The sequence below is a fragment of the Rhinopithecus roxellana genome, chromosome 19 (assembly GCF_007565055.1).
Source record: "Rhinopithecus roxellana isolate Shanxi Qingling chromosome 19, ASM756505v1, whole genome shotgun sequence".
NCBI lineage: Eukaryota > Metazoa > Chordata > Mammalia > Primates > Cercopithecidae > Rhinopithecus > Rhinopithecus roxellana.
Genome location: NC_044567.1, coordinates 31,540,331 through 31,559,893, shown reverse-complemented (window position 1 = coordinate 31,559,893; position 19,563 = coordinate 31,540,331). Strand labels below are relative to the sequence as shown.

General features: G+C 49.4%; 1 protein-coding gene across 1 annotated transcript; it reads right to left on the bottom strand.

The window, feature by feature from the left end:
• Positions 1–601: 601 nt before the first annotated feature.
• EIF4A3 (eukaryotic translation initiation factor 4A3) lies at positions 602–16,471 on the bottom strand. The gene is made up of 12 exons (XM_010379720.2): positions 16,221–16,471; positions 13,644–13,716; positions 11,286–11,352; positions 10,823–10,885; positions 9,536–9,668; positions 9,193–9,273; positions 4,527–4,668; positions 3,647–3,785; positions 2,570–2,685; positions 1,549–1,656; positions 1,327–1,454; positions 602–863 (listed from the first exon to the last, which is right to left on the bottom strand). The coding sequence occupies exons 1-12, from the start codon at positions 16,387–16,389 to the stop codon at positions 847–849; spliced, it is 1,236 nt and encodes a 411-aa protein (XP_010378022.1). The 5' UTR covers positions 16,390–16,471; the 3' UTR covers positions 602–846.
• Positions 16,472–19,563: the final 3,092 nt, after the last annotated feature.

Sequence of the window (19,563 nt, the reverse complement as noted above, 5' to 3'; positions counted from 1 at the left end):
AAAGTGAGAGACCTTGTCTCTACAAAAAAGTTAAAAATTAGCCAGGTGTGCTGGCATGCACCTGTGCTCCCAGCTCCTCAGGAGGCTGAGCTGAGAGGATCGCCTGAGCCCAGGAGGTTGTGGCTGCAATGAGTTGTGATGGTGCCACTGCACTCCAGCCTGGGCGGCAGAGCAAAACTCATCAACAGTGAAATTCTCTCAAATTAAAAAAAAAGATTAGAAAAGTGAGTGAAATGGGCTGGGCGCGGTGGCTCACGCCTGTAATCCCAGCACTTTGGGAGGCCAAGGCGGCTGCATCATGAGGTCAGGAGATCGAGACCATCCTGGCTAACACGGTGAAACCCCGTCTCTCCTGAAAATACAAAAAAATTAGCCGGGCGCGGTGGCGGGTGCCTGTAGTCCCAGCTACTCAGGAGGCTGAGGCAGGAGAATGACGTGAACCCGGGAGGTGGAGCCTGCAGTGAGCTGAGATCCGGCCACTGCACTCCAGCCTGGGCAACAGAGGGAGACTCCTTCTCAAACAAAAAAAAAAAAGAAAAATTAGAAAAGTGAGTGAAATGACCCAAGACTACACAGTAAGTTACTAGAGAAGCTGGTGGCATCTTAGAAATATAGAGTTTATGGGAAAAGTTTTAAATTTTTAATGAAAAAGACTTAGAACAATGTATTATTTACATGTAAATAATAAAAGACAGCAGAATCCCCACATCCTCTTTGGAGGGAGACAGGAGGCTGTTTATGAGAAGAGAGTCCATATAAACCCCATTAAATAGAAGCTGGACCTAAATACTTCCAAACAGGAGTACAGAACAGGTGAACAGCCTCCACTCATCCCATCGACCTGCTTCAGATCAGATCAGCAACTGCAAGTGAAGAAACAAACAGATTAAGGAACAACACAAAAAAAATGAAAATTTGTAACGTCAATTTAACTAAAACCTCACAACAGACTTCTCAAAACAAAAAACAGGCCAGGCATAGTGGCTCACGCCTGTAATCCCGGCACTTTGGGAGGCCAAGGTGGACAGATCATTTAAGGCAGTTCAAGACCAGCCTGGCCAACATGGTGAAACCCCGTCTCTACTAAAAATACAAAAATTAGCTGGCTACGGTGCACGTATCTGCAACCCCCGCTACTCAGGAGGCTGAGGCAGGAGAACTGCTTGAACCCAGGAGGCAGAGGTTGCAGTAAGCCAAAATCGCGCCACTGTACTCCAGCCTGGGTGACAGAGCAAAACTTTGTCTCAAAAAAAACAAACTCAAGGGCCCAAACTAAAAATAGGGACGTTCTCGCTACAATTCCAGTAGAGCTGGACGATTTCCTACCGTTCATAGGCATCTCATCGATCTGAGTGGAATAGTACTGCTCGATATCTCTGAGGATGCGGATGTCATCGTTCTTTACAAAGTTAATGGCGACGCCCTTCCGGCCGTATCGACCTGATCTCCCAATTCTTCAGGAATAAAACAATATTAGTTAGTATATATAGCAATCAAGATTTAGTAAATATGTCACAGAAGTGAAGTCAATGAGAGCTTGCATCCTACCTGTGTATGTACAATTCTCTGTTATTGGGGAGATCGTAGTTGATGATGAGGGACACCTGAGGGACATCCAACCCCCTGGCCCAGACGTCTGTAGAAATAAGCACTCGGCTGCAAAACAGAAAGTGTGTTTGAGGCGATTAAATTTCTCATGCAAGTGTAAGACTGGACTTGCTTCCATTGCTAATTTTGAGGAATCCTGGCTACGAGTTCAAAACATGAGAGATCCCCCCCTCGCACCGGTCTGTCTGCAAACATGAAGCCTCAGGGACAGCACCAGAAATCCCTCTGCAGAGGGGCTGTTGGTGGGTTTAGTTACTTCCATCGTGTGAGGGGCTGTTGGTGGGTTTAGTTACTTCCATCGTGTGCTCCATCAGATTAAAAAAACAGACATCTTTTACTATAGTACCTTTAACTTTAGTCGCTCCTAAACCAATAATTGGGAAAAATACTTTACTTTTGCCTAGCAACAAATTAAGAACAGTAACTCTGGCTGGGAGTGGCAGCTCATACCTGTAATCCCAGCACTGCTGGAGGCTGAGACGGACGGATCACCTGAGGTCAGGAGTTCGAGACCAGCCTGGCCAACATGGTGAAACCCCGTCTCTACTAAAAATGCAAAAAAAAAAAAAGGCCATTCCAGCTACTCAGGAGGCTGAGGCACGGGAATCACTTGAAACCAGGAGGCAGAGGGTGCAGTGAGAAGATACCTGATCACCGTGGAATTAAACTAATCGAAACGATGAACAGAAAACCCCTACTTACTGGAAAAGAAGACACACACTTGTAACCAAGGTGCCAACCTGGCTAGTTAAGGCTAGTTATCACCTCGACAGAAGTATTACAGGAGCACAGCGGACCTCTCATTAACTGGAAGGTTTTCTGCTCACCCAGGGCCTCAGCTTTCAGAGCAGGAGCTCGTCATCTCCCCAGCTCTGGGGCCTGCCTCAGGCAGTGCATATGAAGTGCTTAGCACACAGCCTAGCAAACCCTGACCGGCAGAGCCACAGCACAGCGGACCCACCTGGCGCCCGACCGGAACTCCTTCATGATGGACTCCCGCTCTTTCTGGGGCATGTCTCCGTGCATTGAGGACACAGTGAAGTTGGCTTCTCTCATTTTTTCTGTCAGCCAGTCCACCTACAAATCCAATCAGCAGATGCTACTGCAAGCTCGTACACCAAACCAGAGATGTGCATTCGGGATTTTACCCCCATCATTTGCAGAACCAGTAATAATATTCACAAAGTAACTGCTCTTAAAACTCAGAATCATCCTAACTGGATGCACAAACTTTTTCCCAGAAAATGTTGGGGTGCACTCACAAAACCCTCTTACTTCATTTTCTCCACATAATGACTCTACGGGGGAGGGGGCCAGGTGTGCTCATTCTCATTTGAAATTTGAATTCCAATCTTGTGAGAATGTAGCCCAATTCCTTTCCTTTCTCAGGAAAGTGGCCGACAGTTCTCAGGTCTGCCTCCACATTATCATCACCTGGGGATCTAAAACTACTCAGGCCTGGGTTCCACCTTCAACGAAATCTGAATTTTTGTTTGTTTGTTTTTTGTTTTGTTTTGAGACGGAGTCTTGCTCTGCTGCCCAGGCTGGAGTGCAGTGGCCGGATCTCAGCTCACTGCAAGCTCCGCCTCCCGGGTTTACGCCATTCTCCTGCTTCAGCCTCCCGAGTAGCTGGGACTACAGGCACCCGCCACCTCGCCCGGCTAGTTTTTTTGTATTTTTTCAGTAGAGACGGGGTTTCACCATGTTCACCAGGATGGTCTTGATCTCCTGACCTCGTGATCTGCCCGTCTCGGCCCCCCAAAGTGCTGGGATTACAGGCTTGAGCCACCGCGCCCAGCCGAAATCTGAATCTTTAAGAATGGCTGGCATTGCTGTTCTGTAAATAAAGTTTTAATGGTCACAGCCATGTCTGACCGTTTGCATATTGTCTACGGCTGCTTTTGCAAGAGACCACATACCCTGAAAGCTTAAAATATGGACAAACTGGCCCTTTACTGAAAAATCTTGATTTAAGTCATTCAGAGACTCAATCTGCAATTCCCCTTCAAGCACATGGAGGCCGTGCAGTGCCTCTTACCTTTCTTTTGGTGTTGCAGAAGATGACTGCCTGAGTGATGGTCAGTGTGTCATAGAGGTCACACAGAGTGTCAAATTTCCACTCTTCCCTCTCCACTGCCACAAAAAATTGCTTGATGCCTTCCAGAGTCAATTCATCACTGAAGGACAAAGACAAATCCTGTTACATCCTCATTCTTCCAGCTAGGACTAGAGGGCGGGCCAAGCCAGGATGCAGGGAGACCCCGGTGGAGAAGGTCACACCGTGGTACCTGGTGTAGACCCAGCACCCCAGCCCTATCCTCCATCCTGTCAGCACTTCCGTCACACAGGTCTCCATTCTGTATCCTACTGAACATTTCACACTGTGCACCACGTGGAATATGATTCTAAACAAAACACTGGTAAGTAAATACCGTCATTTTTAAATTTACAATTATTGGTTCAAACCACAATGAGTATGATAAAAGATGGGTTTTTTTTGTTTTGTTTTGTTTTGTTTGAGACAGGGTCTTGCTCTGTTGCCCTGGCTGAAGTGCAGTGGCACGATCACTGCAGCCTCAGCCTCCTGGCCTCAAGCGATCCTCCCACCTCGGCCTCCTGAGTAGCTGGGACTACAGGCGTGTGCCACCCTGCCTGGCTAATCTTTTATTATTTGTAGAGATAGGGTCTCCCTATGTTGCCCAGCCTATTCGGTTTTTCAAAACAGGAATTTTTAAAAGAATTTGCATGCTTTAAATTCCTTTACACTCAGGCAGGAGGATAGCCTGAGGCCCAGATTTTGACACCAGCTTCAGCAACACAGCAACACCCTGGCTATAAAAAGTTTTTGAAATGATGACATAAAATCCTTTATAGATGGGGCCCAGTGTTTTAGTAAACTCGACTAGAAGGGCTCCTACCGTTTCACCAAGATGCGGATTGGGTCGGTCATGAACTTGTTGGTCATCTCCAGAATCTCGTGTGGCAGCGTGGCACTGATGAGAACTACCTGTGTGGCTGGAGGCAGGTACCTGTACACGTCATAGATCTGCTCTTTGAAACCTGGGACAGGGAGCAAGACAGGTAAGGGATGCTTAGGGCGGCACGCCCAGCGTTCCCACTGGGTGAGAGGCAGAGTGGGGATAAGGTATGGTTGACAGGAAATCTCACTTTTACAGAACCAGGCCACATCCATGCGCTCTCTCCGTCCCTACTCCCCGCCCCCCGGAGTGTTATCTGGTTGAGGGAATCTGGTTTTCCTCTGGTGCTTCTTCAATCTGAAGTGCTCTAGGGATCAAGAAACCCACCCCGAGAGTCCTAGACGCCAAATAAAAAGCAATAGAGAGGCTGGCCTGAGTCACCCACAATCTCAGATGCCTGCGGCACAGTCCCGACTCACTTCCACCTGCCACTATCCTGTGAGATTGGCATCCACTGTGCCCAGACCTGCCACATTTTAAAGAGAACCCAGACATCTTGTTACAGAAAATCTCCCAGTGAAAAATGCTGCCCACTTATTCACGTTATTTAACATGGCACAGGCGGAATCAACACAGGAGCCAGCACACACGCACCCTCTGCCAGGCCCGGGCAGATCTGGGCAAAGGAGAAAGGAGCCAGGAGCAGGCAGGGGCCCAGCCTCCTCACCACAGGGCCAGTTAATGAACTGGAGGTTCTGACTCCAGAAATCGTATGCGGCCAGAGAATCTGCATTTCTACAAGTCCCCGGGTGACAAGGATGCTCCCGGCCTGTGCCCCTCACTGTGAGGACCCCTGCCCTAAGTGCCAGAAGCACAAAGAGCCACCCACAACCCAGGGCTTCCTCAGCCACCACAGAAACTGAGTGTGGTCACCGAACCTTTAACCTCAATGAGGAGCAGGGGGTCCAATAAAGGGCCCTAGAAGGAGGAGGGGAGGGATGTGAGGTGCTCAGAGCGCAGGCCCCCAAAGAACTGCTGGAACCAGAGGCCCGAGATGTGGCTGAGAGGATGCCCACAGGCACCGCTGGTGAGTGCTGAGAACAAAGCACTTCCTCACCACCCACCTGATGCCCTTATGAAGACCCTGGGGGGCCTGCCACAGACCCTCACAGTGAATTTGAAGTGACACATCACCATGCATTTCCCAATCACTATTCTAAGAACAACTGCTATCACCTAGAGGTCCTCACTTCAGCAGAACACCTATGAAAATCCAAGAAAGCGTACATCCGAATCCTACCAATTTATCTTTGTGTGCGTGAGTGTGTGGGTGTGAGTGTGTGTGTGTGTGTGTTTGAGATAGAGTCTTGCTCTATTGCCCAGGCTGCAGTGCAGTGGGGCGATCTTGGCTCATTGCACCTCCACCTCCCGGGTTCCAGCAATTCTCCTGGCTCAGTCTTCCGGGTAGTTGGGATTATGGGCACACATTACCACCCACCACCACACCTGGCTTATTTTTGTATTTTTAATAGAGACGGAGTTTTGCCATGTTGGCCAGGCTGGTCTTGAACTCCTGACCTCAGGTGATCCTCCCACCTCGGCCTCCCAAAGTGCTGGGATTACAGGTGTGAGCCACTGTGCCCACCCTCCAATTTATCTTAAAGAATGAAAATAGCCTACACAACCAAGAAATATATTATGGAACATCCCTCCAACAGAATACCTTATTGCCATTAAACAGGCCACAGAATACTTATAGACAGATGTATTTTTTTTTTTTTTTTTTGAGACGGAGTCTCGCTCTGTCGCCCGGGCTGGAGTGCAGTGGCCGGATCTCAGCTCATTGCAAGTTCCGCCTCCCAGGTTTACGCCATTCTCCTGCCTCAGCCTCCCGAGTAGCTGGGACTACAGGTGCCCGCCACCTCGCCCGGCTAGCTTTTTGTATTTTTTAGTAGAGACGGGGTTTCACCGTGTTAGCCAGGATGGTCTCAAACTCCTGACCTCGTGATCCACCCATCTCGGCCTCCCAAAGTGCTGGGATGACAGGCTTGAGCCACCACGCCCGGCCCAGATGCATTTTTAAAAAGGCAGATTATCAAACCAAATACACGTGATTCCACGTCTATTAACTACAGCTATGTACAGAAAGTCTGGAAACATTGTTTTAGGAAAAACTCCCAAACTAGGTTTTTCCTCTGCTCTCACACCAACACAATCATCAACACAGGAGATGGCTTTTGTGAGTGACCGGGGTATGGGGCTTTTTCCTGCCCACCAAGCAGGAGACAGGAATGCAGTGCCCTCCAGTGAACTCTGCAACTCCCTACCCGGAGCTGGTGCATAGATGCATAGTGTATATATGTATATGTATCATAATACCACGCACGTATTTTGCAATATTTTTTAAGATAGGCTTGTTCTGCCACCCAGGATGGCACAATCACCGCTCATGGTGGCCTCCAACTCCTGGGCTGAAGTGATCCTCCCACCTCAGCCACCCAAGTACCTGGGACTGGCCCATGCCACCACACTCTGCTAATTTTTAATTTTTAATTTTTTAGTAGAGAGTACGTCTCTCCCTGTTGCCCCGACTGGTCCTGAACACCTGGTCTCAATGACACTCCCGTCTTGGCTTCCCAAGGTGTCTGGATTATAAGTGTGAGCTACCAAGCTCAGCCTTATTTTGTGATTTTTACTCATTTTTAATAACTACGTCTCCTGGCCGGGCGCGGTGGCTCAAGCCTGTAATCCCAGCACTTTGGGAGGCCGAGGCGGGCGGATCACAAGGTCAGGAGATCGAGACCATCCTGGCTAACACAGTGAAACCCCGTCTCCACTTAAAAAATACAAAAAATTAGCCGGGCGAGATGGCGGCGCCTGTAGTCCCAGCTACTCGGGAGGCTGAGGCAGGAGAATGGCGTGGACCTGGGAGGCGGAGCTTGCAGTGAGCTGAGATCCGGCCACTGCACTCCAGCCTGGGCGACAGAGCGAGACTCCGTCTCAAAAAAAAAAAAAAAAAAAAAAAAAAAAAAAAACTACGTCTCCTTAATAAATACGTATTTGCATATATAACAAAAGAACACGAAAGGCATTTGTAGGAAGTCGGGGCCCTGCTGGTGTTGCCCTCCACTGCTCCATAACCCCCATGGGCCATGTCCTTCCCGGAGCGGCACCACCTTCCCTCCTTGCTCCTTGAACTCGTTTCTCTAGCCACTCAGCTTGCAGTCTCACAGCTCTGCCTGGGTTTACTTCTGGGTCTTTAGCCCCGAGCCCAGGATTAAAGGCCTCGATGACAAAGTCACCGGCACCTGCACTCCGCTACTCCACAGCCGCTCTGGGCAGCCACTGCCCCAGTGGACCACGTGGTCCTGACTCTAGGCTGTCTGACAATGGACATCCTGACAGACGGCCTTGACCTTGGCCCATGAGTTTGTCTGTCTTGAATGGGCCTATGAGTTATGTCCACGTTTCTTCCAACTTTGATAAAAGCTCCTCCACCCTCAAGTCTGCTTCCCCTCGGCCGAGCCTTCTGTCAACCACACCACACGCTCCTTCTCCGTCCTCCCACCACATCAGGCCTCCACGGAGAAGCCTGGAGTTGGCTCTGAGCACTCAACAGAAACTGGTCTCACAGGATCCCTAGGAGGCTCTAGGACCCCCTTCCAGTGCTGACCCACCCACCCACCCCTGCCAGGCCCCTGGTGGCTGCTGACCCCGTGTCCTCCCTGGGCTCTGTCCCACCTCTCCATGAGACATACTCTGTGCTTCCTAGGTCCCCCCGCCCCAGTCTCCCAGCTGTCTGCTCTTCCACTTGGCCCACATGTTCCTGGGGTTCATGGACCCCATTACCTGGCTCTACCCAGGGGGCTGTCGACACGCAGCTGAGGCCAGACCCTTCCAAGCATGTGACAGACTAAGGGTGTACCAAGGCACCTAAAAGCTAAGATATGTCAAGTGTGAAGTAACTATGCCACCTGACTCCCAGATCCCCCCTCACCTGCCATCTACCCTACCACCCGTGTGCCAGCCTAGCGACACGCCTGGGACCCTCCTGAGTTAGGAAGGCTTCCCTGGGGGGTGGTGGGGGTGGCAGAGGGGCCAGCCACCAGCCCTCAACCTTCCCTCAAACCTTCCCTTCCTTCAATCCAACCCTTGCTTTGGATCCCCACTGCCACGTGGGTGAGGCTACCACCTCACCTGGATCAATGCCACTGCATAAAAACTGTGGGTCAAACAGGCCTTCTCACTGCAGCCCTGGATATGCAGCTCAGGGTTCATCTCTTGCACTTCCCTCCCACCCCATCCAGTTCAAGCCATGGTGAGCCACTTCCCTGAAGATGTGTGGCACACATCTTTAGCCACAACTACCCAGAAGGCTGAGGCAGGAGGATTGCTTGAGCCCAGGAGGCCAAAGCTATAGTGAGCCATGATCATGCCACTGTGCTCACTCCAGGCTGGGCAACAGAGCAAGACCCTGCCTCAAAAAATGAATAAATAAAATCAAGGTAGGAATTTCTGTTCATAATTGCCACCAAGGCACAGCTATGTTTCCACAATGAAAACACTACTCACATTCAGAACATTCACTGGCTGTTTCAATTTTACACTGTGAAAATTTAAGAACTAAGAATTACATCAGTAGAAAAGTCATTCTTGTTACTCATACCTTTATTCAACATTTCATCAGCTTCATCCAAAACCAACATTTTGATAGCACGTGTCCTTAAGCTTCTGCGACGAATCATATCTATGACATGAGATTTTGAAATAATTATGACAAATCATATCTGTAACATGAGATTTTGAAATAATCACACCTGAGGCTCCCAGGAAAGAGCTCATCATTCCAGCTGGTCTCAGTGTTCCAGAGACCTTCCCTCTACCTCCGGCAAGTGATCAGGTGCAAAAGTCTACCATGCAGCTCACCAAATTGAAAGCTGTCCTGTACCATTTAAGTGCGTCTTACAAATACTACTGGCAGTACCATTTTTAGTGACAAAAGTGCTTACCAAAAACACGCCCTGGAGTGCCCGCGACAACATGCTGTCCATAATCCAGTTTCCTGATGTCCTCCCCAACATTGGTGCCTCCAATGCAGGCATGGCACTGGACATTCATGTAGTCGCCAAGAGCGAGCAGCCCCTAAATCAAAGCACAGGTTCACATCCAGGGTGGGAGAGAGAAACATCCATGGTTTCCAAAAAGAAAGATTGTTTCTACTCCAAGATGAGGACCAATTATTATTTATGCCATTATTATCTTGAAAACACAAAACTCGCCTGCTCTTTTCTCTGACAAAATCAAGTTAATTTTGCTGGTTTCTTTTTTTTTCTTTTTTTTTTTGAGACGGAGTCTTGCTCTGTCGCCTAGGCTGGAGTGCAGTGGTGTGATCTCGGCTCACTGCAAGCTCCGCCTCCCAGGTTCACATCATTCTCCCACCTCAGCCTCCCGAGTAGCTGGGACTACAGGCGCCCACCAGCACACCTGGCTAATTTTGTTTTTTTTATTTTTAGTAGAGATGGGGTTTCACAGTGTTAGCCAGGATGGTCTCGATCTCCCGACCTCATGATCCGCCTGCCTCAGCCTCCCAAAGTGCTGGAATTATGGGTATGAGCCACGGCGACCGGCCTGCTGGTTTCTTATTACAAAAGTTATACCATTAACAGAAAACAACATATAAAATTCATAATCCCATCCACCAAAGAAACCAACATTAACATCTTAATATACATCTTTGTAAATATACATCTTTATATTATGTAAGTATAAAATGGGTACAATTAATTTTTTTTTGAGATGGAGTTTCACTGTTGTTGCCCAGGCTGGAGTACAATGGCGCAATCTCAGCTCACTGCAACTTCTGCCTCCCGGGTTCAAGTGACTCTCCTGCTCAGCCTCCCGAGTAGCTGGGATTACAGGCACCTGCCACCACCCCCAGCTAATTTTTTATATTTTTAGTAGAGACAGGGTTTCACCATGTTGACCAGGCTGGTCTCAAACTCCTGACCTCAGGTGATCCACCCACCTCGGTCTAATCTATTTTTATTAAAATTGATTTTTTTCGCTGAAAAATCTACATTTCTAAGGCTGTAAAAAACCACGGAGAGCACAGAAGCCAAAAATGACTTAATACAAACCGGCGATTTATGTAACGATTCATGGCAAAATGTAAATCAGGAAGAAAATTTTGAGGTATCAGAAAGCAGGATTGGATTAAATAAGTAAGTCAGTATTTCACAACTAAATCACAAAAGCAGTACTTGCAAATCGGACACCGCTGTCTTTAGCCATCTCACCTTCTGGATCTGCACAGCTAACTCTCTTGTGGGAGCCAAGATCAAAGCTTGAGTTTCACGAACCTGGTGAAATAATGTATCAGAAAATAGAGAATTCTCAGTATTATCAAGGTGGATTGTAGTAATTCACACTGAGCTCTATATGAGAAATAGTATCTCAATCATACTTTTCATCTCTTACAGAGGTTAGCAAATCTTAATGTCATTTAAATTGCAAATCCAGCAATAACTTAATGTGTCAGGATCCTCGTTTGCAGACAAGAACTTCCTCTAGTTAAATAGAGAATCATGACAGAATATTAGTGCAAATATTAGTGTACAACTAAGACTCTGTGTAAAAATTTGCTGAGTCAATACATACTAGAAAATTTTAAATTGTACTTTTTGAACACTGTAGTTACAGAAGAAAAAGCAGGTATTTCCTAGACTTACAGAAAGGTCTGTTTTAAGAATGGCAAATTACCTGAATATCCAAACACTGGAGGACTGAGATACTGAAGGTGGCTGTTTTGCCTGTGCCGGACTGAGACCTATTGAAGGCAACAAGAGCAGTGGGATTAAAGGGAGGACAGGCCACGCCACAGCGGCACTCCAAGGCCTGGGCTCCAGAGGCACTTCTGTACCTTCTTCCAAGAAGCCCCCATACCCAATAACATCTTAACTGCAAGGAGGCGGGACTCAGGCCCAGTGTCACAGCTTGTTGTGTCCATGATGAGAGTAGATATGGCTTCTGCATGGGGGGAAATGGAACCACAGACTCTGTCACTTCAAGAGGTGTTTCATAGGTGTCAGAAAAAGGAGGACTCCCCTTTATCTAAATACAACTCTTTTCCTTCTAGGATTTTGGACTAACACTCTCCTCCAAAGAAATTTTTGTGTAAATGAGTCTTTTTTGAAATTAGGCAAACGAGGAATAAAGCTATTAAAAGAGGATTTGTGGTGCTAGGAGATATGGCTATATACAGGTTTTCATTCATAGTTCCTAGCTCACAGCTCCCACAGCTCTTGTTACAGTCTTATTAAATTGATGGGTTTGTTAGGCCTCAGGAAACAATCTCTCTGACCTTCTGCTCTCCTTTTGCCTGCTCCACAGCAGGGCTCTCATCTTCCCTGCCTTTCAGATTTTAAGTCATAGAGACCCTCATTTCACGGCATGGTGGCTCAGGCCTGTATTCCAAACACTCTGGGACGCAGAGGCAGGACTGGTTGAAGCCAGGAATTCGAGACCAGCCTGGGCAATACAGGAAGAGACCCCATTTCTAAATAAAACAAAAAACTAATCAGGAATGGCGGCACATTCTGATAGTCCCAGCTACTTGAGAGGTTGAGTTGGGACGATTCCTTGGAGTTAGAGGCTGCAGTGAGCTATGACCGCACCACTGCATTCCCCCCGGGTGACGAAGTGAGGCCCCATATCTTAACACAAAAACTGTTGAGGCTGGGCACAGTGGCTCACGCCTGTAATCCCAAGGCTTTGGGAAGCCAAGGCAGGGAGACTGCCAGGAGTTTGAGAGCAGCCTGTGCAACACAGGGAAACCCTGTCTCTACAGAAAATAAAATACTTAAATGGTGATGTGTGCCTCTAGTCCTAGCTACCTGGGAGGCCGAGGCAGGAGAATCACTTGAGTCTGGGAGGTTGAGGCTGCTGTGAGCTGTAATCACACGACTGCACTCCAGCCTGGGAGACAGAGTAAGACCCTGTCTCAAAAAAAGTAAAAAATTTAAATTAAAAAAAAATTTTTTTAAAAAGCATTATGGTATTATCCTAGAAAAGCTCCTGCCCTATTCCCTGGGCGGGGGAAAGAATGCTGACCTCATGGAATTTTCCATAGAAACCCAAGAGGACTGAGTTCGAAGAGCTTCTGGATGGCTGAACACAGACAGTGGAACACAAGGAGGTTCTGGGAGGCTGCCCCCCCGCCCCCATAGCTGTGTCCTTTGCAATACCCTTTATAATAAACCACTAAATGTGTTTCCCTGAGTTCTTTGAGCTGCTGTTCCAGCAAATCAATCCAACCTAAAATGGGGATCGTGGAACCCCAACCTGAAGCTGCTTGGTCAGAAGTTCCAGACATCCAAACTTATAACTGATGCCTGAAAAGAGGGTAGTTGAGGGGACTGAGCCTTCAACCTGGGGGATATGGCCTGTCTCCAGGCAGATGGTATGAGCTGAACTGGAGGACACCCAGCTGGAAAACCCCCACACCACAAGTCTTCTTCTGTGCTGATGACTGTTGTGGTGGTGTGAGAGCAGAGGAAAAGCAGTCTGTTTTTCCGAAATTGTGTTATATACAACTCCACCTGCCAGCAAACCACTAAGCAAAGCTGGCTAAGAAAATGAAAGCCTTGGCCGGGCACAGTAACTCACGCCTGTAATCCAAGCACTTTAGGAGGCCAAGGAGGGTGGATCACCTGAGGTCAGGAGTTTGAGACCGGCCTGACCAACATGATGAAACCCCATCTCTACTGAAAATACAAAAACTAGCCGGGCGTGGTGGCAGGCGCCTGTAATCCCAGTTACTTGGGAGGCTGAGGCAGGAGAATCGCTTGAAACCGAGAGGCAAAGGTTGCAGTGAGCCGAGATGGCGCCACTGCGCTCCAGCCTGGGTGACACAGCGAGACTCCGTCTCAAAAAGAAAATGAAAGCTTTCTATAGTAGAGAACAGAAATTTAAAAATTATTAAACCCTGTGGCTAAAGTCAGGGCAAGTGTTGGTACTGAGTGTGTAGCAGCTGAGGGAAACAGTCATCCCAGAGCATCTAACTGCACTGCGCTGCCCAAATTTGCATCCAGCCCTGCGCCGCACCCCAGGACAACTTACTGCGCGATGACATCTCTCCCTTTGATGATCTGCTTGATTGCTCGTTGCTGGATTGCTGATGGTTTTTCAAAACCTGCAAATAAAAACAAAAAAACAGCTCTCACTACAATGACAGCACAGAAACCCTGTACCGTGAGCTCCTCAGGGGCAGACATGGTTTGCTTTTCGAACCTGTCCTCCAGCCTAACCCAGTGTTCAACACAGCAAGCTCTCAAAACCCAGGGGCTCAATGAATTGGACTAAGGGGATTTCTAAACTAACATGGGATATTATTTGTAAAGACAAATCTCTATTTTTAAAAAACCACCAAATTGTAGAATACAGAGACACCAGTTTTGGTTAAAAAATAATAATAATCTTCTGGGTGTGCAGCATCTGGAAGTATAAGTGCCAAAATGTTCGTGGCAGTTACTGCAGTAGGGGGGTTAAAAGAAGCTAACTTTTTACTCTAATTACTTCCTTAGGTTTGACTGGATTACAAACAACCTATACTACTTTTTAAATAAATTTTAAAAAAAACCAGGAAAGTCACTGTAGCCATTCTTCTCTCCTGCTAGCTAGCATTAAGTCTGTGTGTTGCTGACAGGTCTACAACTCTATTTAACCTGCTTGGGTCACAATGTGGGGTGTCCTATGCTGTTCTGCTGTCTAGATGCAGCTCACTAACTACCATACCATCTCTCCTGCAAAGCAACTACTACACCAAAGGGGGAGGCTATTTTCAAGAAGAACCATGTGTTTTTCAAGTAAGTAAATAAAACTTTATGTACAAAACTCTATTTCAATTATTTTTTGGTCGTCTCTTAATGTAGCTCTGCTCATTTCTGGGGCATAGCGAAAAATGAGAAACAAAAGAAAACGTAGCACAATTTCCCATCTTAACACAAAAGCAAATATAGCAGATGATTTAAACTCTTCATGAAGAACAAGCACATAGATGGGAAACTAACAACGTCTTAGGGCAGGGACCGCCTGAGTGCCAGGAAACCAGGTGGGGCTGTCAGCCTCACTGGAAGGCTGGCTGAAATGCTTTCTCACCACCCATCCTCAGCAACTTCACTTCACTTTGTCCAAACTGTTGTGGCACCAAGAATTACAGGATAAGACCAGGTGGGGTGGTTCACACCTGTAATCCCATCACTTTGGGAGGCTGAGGCTGGCAGATCGCTGAGGTCAGAGTTCAAGACCAGCCTGGGCAAGATGGCAAAATCCCATCCCTACTAAAAATACAAAAACTAGTAGGGCATGGTGGTCGGCTACTTGGGAGGCTGAGGCAAAGGAATCGCTTGAGCCCCAGAGGCAGAAGTTGCAGTGAGCCGAGATCATGCCACTACAGTCCAGCTTTGGTGACAGAGCAGGACTGTCAGAAAGAAAGAAAAGAGAACTACAGGATAAAAAATGTCCCTGTCCCAAGCATTAAACACAGGCCATTTACCCCAGACGCTGGTCATTCCCATCTATGTGCCCAACCCAACCTCTTCTCCAGGCTCTCTCTCAACTTCCACAGATCTTTCAAACATACCAAGAGACAGCTCCTGATTCTGACTCTCTGGAGTGCTGCCTACCTAGCCAAATGTTTGCAGCATCAACCACCAGTTACTCAAAACACTCTAACGCTCCTTCTTCTGTCACTCACATTCAATCCATCAGCCAATGCTGTCAGTTCCCTGGTACTCCATCTCCAAGACAGCACAATCCTCTCTTCCCTGAACTGGAGCAAAAGCTCCCAACTCTTCTGTCTCCTCTCCTGCCCTGCCTCACCTCACCTGAAATTCACAGACACCCAGAACAATCTTTAAAGCTGTAAATGTGATCGTGTCACATAGCTACTTACGACATTCCAGTGGCTTCCCACTAGATTTCCAAATGAAATTCAAATTATTCGTCACCCTATACGTCTTTGCTAGATCTGGCCCCTGACTAGCTCTCCAAAATCCCACCACAGGGGACTTCTTTCAGTTCCGGGAATGCAGCTGGCTAAGGGCTGCAAGGCCCTGGCACCAGCTGTTCCTTCTGTCCCAACTGCTCTTCCCTCCTCTCCTAAAAGTCTCCTTCATCCACACCTCTGCTCAAATGGCACCCCTCCTGTGAACCCCCTTACCTCTCTGCTTCACTAATTCTCTCCTCCTTCCTAGTCCCACTCTATTCAATTACCTAGCTTCGGGTTCTTCCTAGCAACAACCACTGCCGGGGCAACCTGACCGTATGCTGTCCCCCCAAAGGAAATTCAAAACCCGTAAAGGCGCAAACCCATCTGGTTTACCGCCAAAACCCCAGTACGTAGAAAAGTTAGTAGGTACAAAACAGTTATCTGCTGAATGAACGACTCCGAGGTGCCTCGAAGCCGCTGCAGGCCCCGACGGACCCAGCGCCGAGCTCTGCACAGGGGACACACACCGAACGCGCCGACACAGCCAGGCGTGAGGGCAGGGGTGGGGTGGGGGTCGCACGTCACTGGCCCCCGAGCCTCGACCCTGACCACGACCTCCGGAGCGCAGGGCCGGCCCGGGAGTCACCGGTCGGGCCCTCAGCCCCCGGCTCGCCGCCGGCTAGCCCCCGCGGCCCGCGCCCACTCACCGTAAGCGTAGATGCCCCGCAGGAGGTCCTCCCGCAGGCCCATGGTGTCGAACGTGGGGGTCACATCCACCTCCTCGCTGGTCTCGAATTCCACTTTGGTCATGTCTTCCTCTTTGAGCAGACGCTTTCGCGCCGAGCCCGAGGTCGCCATCGTGGCCGTGGTCGCCATGATTTTGAGTCCGCGGAAGAGCACAGCGCGCGCCGCCGCGTAAAGCACCACCCAACTCCTCTCGCTGCCGCTGCCGAGAACTGACGCCTTAGCGTGAGAAAGCGCGAGACGTGCGTACGTGCGTATGTGCGTGCGTACGTGCGCGCGAGGCGGCCACGCCTCTGGGGCGGGGCACTCTTCGTCACTTGAAAGGGAACTGGGCGTTTGCCGCAGGGAAAAGTAAGGTGTTTCTGCTCTCGCGCCATATGCAGTTCCCGCGGGATCTCGTTGAGGGCGGGGCACCCGGTTCCTTATAAAAGGTACGGAAAGGGGGTGGATTTCCGGAGTTGGTGGCGTTTCCTGGCGGCTGCGGGTATCGGGAGACTGGGACGCTGAGGCTCTTTGAGCGGCGTGCGGCCCTGAATTCCCTGGCAACAGGCTGGGGGCCGCGAGGGGCCTCCAGTCCGGGTGGCGTCGCTACAACAGCCCCGCCTCGAATGAAAAGGACGAACACGGGTCCTCTCTCGGGCCTGCAGTGGGTGGACTGCGTCGCGGATCCGTAGTGGGGGCGCCCAGCTCGCCGGGGAGATTCGGGTGGAAACCCTCACGGCCGCCGGTGGTGGGCCCCGGCGCGGCGCTGGGCTCGGGCGGGTCTGCGCTGGGGAGGGCCAGGGCCTCTAACGCCGGTGTCCTTCTTTGGGGACGCGCCTGTGTGTGTCTTCGCCGTTTGCCTGGTCAGTTGGAGACAGGGTCTCTCCTTGTCGCCCAGGCTGGAGTGCAACGGTGGGATCAGGGCTCACTGTAGCCTCCGCCTCAGCCTCTGGAGTAGCTGGGACCTCAGGCGCGCGCCACCACGTCCGGCTGATTTTTAAAAATTTTTTGTAGAGACGGTGTTGGGGGAGGGGTGGGGGTTAGGGTTGTCCAAGCTGGTCTTGAACTCCTGAGCCTCAGGTGATCCGCCCGCCTTGGCCTCCCAAGGTGCTGGGATTACAGACATGAGCCACTGTGCCCGGCAAGCAGCTGTTATAAAGTAAAATACATGCAGAGCCTGCAATTTACTCTTAATGAAAGCCTCCTGTCTAGACGGTGCTAATAATGCGTGTCCTGCAGCAAAGATAACCCAGATGGGATCATTTAGTTGCCCAGCAGAACGGTAACCAGTTGCACATCTTAACCTGCTTTTAGTTTGTTCATTTGTTTTGAGACAGAGTCTGGCTCTGTCGCCCAGGCTGGAGTGCTATGGCGCGATCTGCATTCACTGCAGCCTCCACCTCCCAAGCCCAGGCGATCCTCCCGCCTCAGCCTCCAGAGTACCTGGGACCGCAGGTGCCGCTACTACGCACAGTCCCTAACCACTTTCTTATCTGACACTTGAAGTGCTTCTACATACCCAGCTCCTCTAATGCACTTTGAAGCAGCTCCATCATCTTTGAAGGGCAGTTCACGCTGTTGAGAATCATGTTTTTAAATGTGGGAAAAGTAGGCCGGGCGCGGTGGCTCAAGCCTGTAATCCCAGCACTTTGGGAGGCCGAGACGGGCGGATCACGAGGTCAGGAGATCGAGACCATCCTGGCTAACATGGTGAAACCCCGTCTCTACTAAAAATACAAAAAACTAGCCGGGCGAGGTGGCGGGCGCCTGTAGTCCCAGCTACTCGGGAGGCTGAGGCAGGAGAATGGCGTGAACCCGGGAGGCGGAGCTTGCAGTGAGCCGAGATCCGGCCACTGCACTCCAGCCTGGGCGACAGAGCGAGACTCCGCCTCAAAAAAAAAAAAAAAAAAAAAAAAAAAAAAAAAAAAAAAATGTGGGAAAAGTAAAAATTTCCATGAGCACCAGCTCTGTCATTTTTTTTTTTTCTGGATGGAGTCTTGCTCTGTCACCCAGGCTGGAGTGCAGCTCGTGACCTCGGCTCACTGCAAGCTCCACCCCCCAGGTTCGTGCCATTCTTCTGCCTCAGCCTCCCGAGTAACTGGGACTACAGGCACGCGCCACTACACCCGGCTAATTTTTGTATTTTTAGTAGAGATGGAGTTTCCCCATGTTGGTCAGGCTGGTCTTGAACTCCTGACCTCATAATCTGCCCACCTCGGCCTCCTAAAGTGCTGGGATTACAGGCGTGAGTCCGGCCCTGTCATTGTGGTCACAAATCTGGCTTGCATGGCTAGGCACATCTTTAATCCACGGCTTCTTTCCAGGAGTGCTTGAAAGCTCTCCTTTTATGAAGGTTAATTTTAGTTAAAACCAGAACATCCTGGCCAGGCCCGGTGGCTCACACCTGTAATCCCAGCACTTTGGGAGGCGGAGGCAGGCGGATCACGAGTTTAGGAGTTCGAGACCAGCCTGGCCAAAATGGTGAAACCCCATTTCTACTAAAAAAAAAAAAGTACAAAACTTGGCTGGCCGTGGTGGCGGATGCTGGTAGTCCCGGCTACTCTGGAGGCCGAGGCAGGAGAATCTCCTGAACTCCGGAGGTGGAAGTTGCAGTGAGCCGAGATTGTGCCACTGCACTCCAGCCTGCGTGACGGAGACTCCATCTCAAAAAACAAAAAAACAGAGCATCCTTTTATCAAGAAATTGGTGGACTGCAGTATTTCAAGGGTGAACAAGTAAATGCAGCCTTCTCCAAGAGCAAATCTCATTCTGGCACCAGAATTTATCCATGACAGATAATTGACCCGAGAAACATTCTTTGTAAGGTTGCTGGTGTCACGTAACCAAAATATTAACTATCGTACGCTCTGATACCTTCCTCACTCTACAAAGGATCGTTCAGTGCCTCACACTGTTTGCCAGGCTGTGCTCTAGGGCTTTGTTGTAAAATACACACAGACTTCAATGACTTAGTGTAGGAGAAGAATGTAAAATACCTTGTTGACTGAAGAAATACAGGTAAGCTTTTAAAGAATTAGTTTTGGCCGGGCGCGGTGGCTCAAGCCTGTAATCCCAGCACTTTGGGAGGCCGAGACTGGCGGATCACGAGGTCAGGAGATCGAGACCATCCTGGCTAACACGGTGAAACCCCGTCTCTACTAAAAAATACAAAAAAAAAACTAGCCAGGCGATGTGGCGGGCGCCTGTAGTCCCAGCTACTCAGGAGGCTTAGGCAGGAGAATGGCCTAAACCCAGGAGGCGGAGCTTGCAGTGAGCTGAGATCTGGCCACTGCACTCCAGCCTGGGCGGCAGAGCGAGACTCTG

Coding starts and splice junctions, on each gene's coding strand:
- EIF4A3 (XM_010379720.2), bottom strand. CDS start 16,389: ATGGCGACCACGGCCACGATGGCGACCTCGGGCTCGGCGCGAAAGCGT. Junction 10,886..11,285: donor TCCAGTGTTTGGATATTCAG/GTAATTTGCCAT, acceptor TTATTTCACCAG/GTTCGTGAAACTCAAGCTTT. Junction 9,669..10,822: donor TAGCTGTGCAGATCCAGAAG/GTGAGATGGCTA, acceptor GCTTTGATTTAG/GGGCTGCTCGCTCTTGGCGA.